This window comes from Osmerus eperlanus, chromosome 14 (genome assembly GCF_963692335.1).
Source record: "Osmerus eperlanus chromosome 14, fOsmEpe2.1, whole genome shotgun sequence".
NCBI classification, from domain to species: domain Eukaryota; kingdom Metazoa; phylum Chordata; class Actinopteri; order Osmeriformes; family Osmeridae; genus Osmerus; species Osmerus eperlanus.
This window is the reverse complement of record NC_085031.1, coordinates 11,856,600-11,862,599: the sequence shown is the minus strand read 5'-3', so window position 1 is coordinate 11,862,599 and position 6,000 is coordinate 11,856,600. Positions and strand designations below refer to the sequence as shown.

Genomic DNA, 6,000 nt, shown 5'->3' with positions numbered 1-6,000 from the left:
GGCCTTCCTCCCCATCGTCACCACCACATGCACCAACAGCCTTCAAACCACATTCCCCATAGAAAGCTATGAGTTTGGCGCTGACATTAGCGTGCTAGCTCGATCTGAGGGCCACAAGGTCAGATGTTGTAGCCAGCCAGTCTATCGAGACCAGAATAACATATATTGAGATAAAAAGTTTTCGAGCACTAAATGTGTATTTGGAAAACATGAAATGGAAAAATATTGAGCTCATGTATGTAAAGAAAAACATTTTTATGTTTTTGCCTCCCCTGGTCCATGAGGTGGATGGGGATTTAGCATAAACATGAGCTCAGCTCTCTATCTCCCTCTCTTGCTCTCTATCTCCCTCCCTTGCTCTCTATCTCCCTCTCTTGCTCTCTATCTCCCTCTCTTGCTCTCTATCTCCCTCTCTTGCTCTCTATCTCCCTCTCTTGCTCTCTATCTCCCTCTCTTGCTCTCTATCTCCCTCTCTTGCTCTCTCTCGCGCTCGATCGCATAATCTCTTTTTGTGGAAGCACACTCTATCTCTTTCCCTTTCTAACTCTTGGTCTCTACCTATCTCTCTCCCTTTATGTCTGTCTCTCTTTCCCTCTCTTCCGTTGCTTTCCCTCTCTTCCGTTGTTTCCCCACCCTTCTTTTCCAGGAATGGAGAGAATATGGTAATTGAAAGGAAGAGGTGATGAGTAAACTGGAGAAAGAGAGGAATGTGTGTTTGGGCAGTTTGTTTACTGTGAGATGGAGCGAGAGCAAACCCTTCAGCTATGTGTAAATAATATGCATGTAAAAACCAAGCTTGTGTGTGTGTGTGTGTGTGTGTGCGATCACGTATGTGTATGTGTTTTGCATTGGTGTGCGCTTGCTCGCTCGCCTGTACGTGTGTGTGACTGTCTCTGCATGTGTGTGTGTGTGTGTGTAGCTGCCCAGCTCGGGGGACCTGTGGAGCGTGTACATGGACTTCTCCACCAAGCGCCTGGAGCCGTGGGAGAGGGTCATCCCTGCGTTCCGGTACGACCGCGAGCTGCCGTTCTTCGAGATGCTGGTGCCCACCACCGACACGGTGCGCTACGGCTACCTGATGGAGAAGCTGCTCTCCGTCAGACACTCTGTGCTCTTCACCGGGATCACCGGCGTGGGCAAGGTGTGGACACGCACACACACATTCATACACGCACACACACACACATATAAACACATGCACATACAAGTGGCTAACCATAACTGATACTGAACTTCAGGTGAATTTTGACCTAGTCCTAGTTGATTCATGGAAGTGTCTTTCTGTGTATTTGTGTGTGCGCTTGTGTGTGCGTCTACATGCGAGTCCGGCTGTATGCACGGGTGTGCCTGTGTGTCTGTGTGTGCCTGTGTGTGTGTGTGTGTGTGTGTGCGCTCCAGTCGGTGGTGGCGCGTGGCCTGCTCAACAGCATTCAGGAGAGGGAGGGCTACATCCCCGTCTACATCAACTTCTCTGCCCAGACGTCCTCAGCACGCACACAGGAGATCATCGAGTCCAAACTGGAGAAGAAGAGGAAGAACATCCTGGGTAGGAGAGAGGGAGGGAGGGAGGAGGAGAGGGAGAGGGAGTGGAATGGAGACGGGGGGGGAGAGAGAGGGAGGAGGGAGAAGGAGCGAGAAAGAGAGGTGGGAGGATAGAGAGGGGAGGGGAGAGTGAGAGAGAGGAGAGGGAGAGAGAGAGAGAGAGAGAGAGAGAGAGAGAGAGAGAGAGAGAGAGAGAGAGAGAGAGAGAGAGAGAGAGAGGGTAATAGAGAGAGTGGGAAGGCAGGTAGCGGAGATTGAGTCACACACGCACCCGACTAGTCTTGAGAGAGTGACAGAGACAGGAGAGAGGAGGGACAGGCGGTGCATACATGTCCTGTCGCTGTCACTTAAACCTCATCTCATTGGCCCCTCATTCGGCCTTCTTCCACCAATCCCTCCCTCTCGTTCCCTCATTTCCAGGTGCCCCCGGTAACAAGAAGATAGTGATCTTTGTGGACGACCTGAACATGCCCAAGCTGGACACCTATGGCTCCCAGCCCCCTATAGAGCTGCTGAGGCAGTTCCAGGACTTCCAGGGTTTCTACGACCGGGAGAAGTTCTTCTGGAAGGAGATCCAGGTGCAGACACACACACACACACACGTCCAGCACACACGACAGCGTCCATACAGACACGTGAACACACGAGTGTGTGGGGGGGAGAAGCCCACACAAACCTCTGTGACCACACACACACACACACTTTGAAACGCAAATATTTGGCAATGTGTGTGTTTCCCTCTATTTACCATGTCCGCCACAAATCTCATATTCATTTGTCATCTAGGATCAAATCTCGCCAACACACACACACACTCTCTCATCACACACACGTGTGGTGAATGTAGACGGCGTACAGGGTGAATCATTTAGGATCCATGGGAGAGAAGCTGAGTTATTCTGTTTGAAGCGGGCGTAGGTCGGCTGGGAGGCTGTGAGGCTGGGAGGCTGTGAGGCTGGGAGGCTGTGAGGCTGGGAGGCTGTGAGGCTGGGAGGCTGGGAGGCTGTGAGGCTGTGAGGCTGGGAGGCTGTGAGGCTGGGAGGCTGTGAGGCTGTGAGGCTGGGAGGCTGTGAGGCTGGGAGGCTGGGAGGCTGTGAGGCTGGGAGGCTGTGAGGCTGGGAGGCTGGGCTCCGGAGCAGGTTTCTGAGTCGCTAGTTCTGGCGCCCTCCCAAGTAAACAGGAAATTATATTAAACATTACGTTCGACCCACCAAAGAGGGAAACCAGGCCGTTCACACACACACACACACATCACGCATGCACACAACGTGTGTAGAGCTGTTAAACACCCTCTTGAGGAAAAAGAAACGTACAAACAGCCACACACACACACGGTATAGAGGACATGAAAACACACAGACTTTAGAGATCATGAATGCAACGCTTGTTGCTGCATTATGAATCTGGAGGTTAATACTCAAATGAAGTATCGATTGAACCTCAAATCAATGCTCAAGATGAATGTGGAAATAGGGTTGAGGATGTTGAATGTTAAGACTCATCTCAGTCTTATCCTTCCTCTTTTCTTCTGCCTCTCTCTTTCCTCTGCCTCTCTCTTTCCTCTGCCTCTCTCTTTCCTTTGCCTCTCTCTTTCCTCTGCCTCTCTCTCTTTCCCTCTCCCTCTTTCATTTTCTTGGTCTGTCTTGGTCTCCCTCTTCACTTCTCTCTCTCTGTTTCTCTTACTCCTTCACTCTCTCTATTTTTGTCTCTCTCTCTTTCCTCGTTTTTCCTCCTCTCTCTCCCCCCTCCCCCTCTCTCCGCTCCAGGACATGACCATCGCGGCGGCGTGCGCCCCTCCCGGGGGCGGGCGTAACCCTGTGACCCCTCGCTTCATCCGTCACTTCAGCATGCTGTGTCTGCCCACGCCCTCGGAACACTCCCTCAAACAGATCTTCAAGGTCCCTTTTGAACTTTGACCCTGGATTAGAATCCACCTTAAGTCCATACTGTAACGGTGTGGGGTCAAATGGCTGAGCGGTTAGGGAGTCGGGCTAGTAATCAGAAGGTTGTTGGTTCGATTCCCGGCTGTGCCTAATGACGGGCAAGGCGCTTCACCCTACTTGCCTCGGGGGGAATGTCCCTGTACTTACTGTAAGTCGCTCTGGATAAGAGCGTCTGCTAAATGACTAAATGTAAATGTAAACGAGGGCTTGGAGCCAAAGGGGCATAAGTGTGTTGTATCAGATTTGACATGAGAGCCCAAACATATTTCGCCCAAAGCCCCACTTTTCCTGTTCCACCTTTCAGTTTCGTTTTTATTACAACCTTTGGGTCATCATTTCAGTTGTGTTCTTTTGGCACAACAGTGGATCTCTGAGAGCTATCATTTGATATTACTCACATTTGCCCAACGTGGCACTTACGCACCTTTTGGCTCTAAACCCTCAATATTAAACGATTCATTATTCAATCAAATAACTCATCAAATATACTTTTACAGGGTCAGGTCCAGACTATTCCATCAATGGGTTTATGACGTGTTTTAAATCCTATTTGATGATACCAAGTTGTCTTGCATTTTACATTTACATTTAGTCATTTAGCAGACGCTCTTATCCAGAGCGAATTACAGTAAATACAGTAGGGACATTCTCCCCGAGGCAAGTAGGGTGAAGTACCTTGCCCAAGGACACGTCATTTTGCAAAGCCAGGAATCGAACCGGCAACCTTCTGATTAATAGCCCGACTCCCTAACCGCTACACTCATTTGACCCCTGTTGGTGATTTGCTGAATCACTCATCTGTTCCCCAAATGAAAGTACTTCACTGGAACACCTGCTGGCCTTGACACTGTGTACACTCTTGCTTGGCTGAGTTGTCTGTACACACACACACACTGCACATTACTCATTACTCGTTCTTCTCTTTGTGTCATCTCTTTATCTCTGTCCCTCTTTCTCCCTGTCTCTTACTCTCGCTCTCTCTTTCTCCGTCTTTCTCTCTCTCCTTCTCTTTTTCTCCCTCTCTCTCCCCCTCTCTCTCCCGTCTCTCTCTCCCCTCTCTCACGGTCTCCCCCTGTCCGTCGGTCCTCCAGGCGATCCTGGGAGGTTTCCTCAGTGACTTCACCCAGGCTGTGAGGAGCTGTGCGGCCAGCATCGTGGACGCCGCCGTGGAGATCTACCAGCGCATGAGCGTGGACCTGCTGCCCACGCCCGCCAAGTCCCACTACGTCTTCAACCTCCGAGACCTGTCCAAGTGTGTCCAGGGTAGGACACACACACTCACTAGCACCAGCAGGCCTAGAGACAGGGAACCGTCAGAACCGTCTGGCCTGAGCTAAACTGACTGCTGAAAAATCCTCTACACACACACACACCCCTCCAACAACGGTACATTTATAGCCCTCTCAGAGCATAACTTTTTAACAGAAAGATACAAAATTCCAAACCAGCATCCTCTCTCTCCATCCCTCTGTTTATCATCCCATCTCTAAATTAAATTTGATCTAAATAATTGACTTGACAAGATGAGACAGGACAGGACTTCATTGCCTTTGCCTCTTATTGTGTTAGAGCTGCAGGGGATGGGTTTAGCTCAGTGGTCGAGCATCTGACTGCAGTTCCAGAGGTCACCGGTTCAAATCCTCCTCTGTACAAACCCCCCCCAGGTATGCTTCAGTGTGAGTCAGGGACGGTGCGTGACCAGAACCAGGTGTTCAGGCTCTTCTGTCACGAGTGCCAGCGGGTCTTCCATGACCGCCTCATCAACAACGAGGACAAAACCTACTTCAACACCATGGTGTCTGAGATGGCCAGTAAGAACACGCTCAGAGCTTGACCTCTGGTCAGAGTCTGTTCTCTGGTTTGGGTAGGATTTCTCTTGAACTTGTGTCATGGGCTTTTTCTTTCAGGCAAATACTTCGGCTTCAACTTGGAACCCTCGTACTTTGTGACCAAGCCGATCATTTTTGGAGATTTCATCAAGGTAACAGTTGAATTCAATCACATGAAGTGACAGCTTGCTCATCCCCGATGGTTCAGTCTCCCAGCACTCTGCTTTCATTGATCTGTCTATCCCTATCCACATTCAGCCAGCTCATCTTCTTTTTTGCCTATTATCCCTCCCTCCTCCTCTCGTCCTCTCCACCTTCCTTCCCCCCCATCTCTCCATCCTCCCCTTAATGCTCTCTCCTACCATGTCTCCAACCCCCCCTCCCACCTTTCTCCTCTCCTCCCACCCCCCCACTCCAATCTCCATCCTTCCTCCCCTTAATTATCTCTCTCCCTCCGTGACCCCCCCCCCCCCCCCCGTCTCCAGGTGGGGGCTGAGAAGGCTGACCGGCTGTATGAGGACCTAACAGACCCAGACAAGATCCGTGGCGTGCTGCAGGACTACCTGGACGACTACAACCTGACCTTCTCCAAGGACACCAAGCTAGTGTTCTTCCAGGACGCCGTGGAACACGTGTCCAGGTACCGGAGCTGGGAAAAAAGATACCCCTCAAACAAGCGACTGTCT

General features: G+C 50.8%; 1 protein-coding gene across 1 annotated transcript in view; it reads left to right on the top strand.

The window, feature by feature from the left end:
- Positions 1–6,000, top strand: part of dnah6 (dynein, axonemal, heavy chain 6) — a 42,771-nt gene that overhangs the window by 16,382 nt on the left and 20,389 nt on the right. Inside the window, exons 41-48 of the mRNA XM_062478194.1 lie at positions 920–1,141; positions 1,399–1,546; positions 1,963–2,120; positions 3,309–3,440; positions 4,577–4,748; positions 5,150–5,296; positions 5,393–5,466; positions 5,800–5,954. Coding sequence (XP_062334178.1) covers positions 920–1,141; positions 1,399–1,546; positions 1,963–2,120; positions 3,309–3,440; positions 4,577–4,748; positions 5,150–5,296; positions 5,393–5,466; positions 5,800–5,954 — 1,208 coding nt within the window. The remainder of the gene's footprint in view (positions 1–919; positions 1,142–1,398; positions 1,547–1,962; positions 2,121–3,308; positions 3,441–4,576; positions 4,749–5,149; positions 5,297–5,392; positions 5,467–5,799; positions 5,955–6,000) is intronic.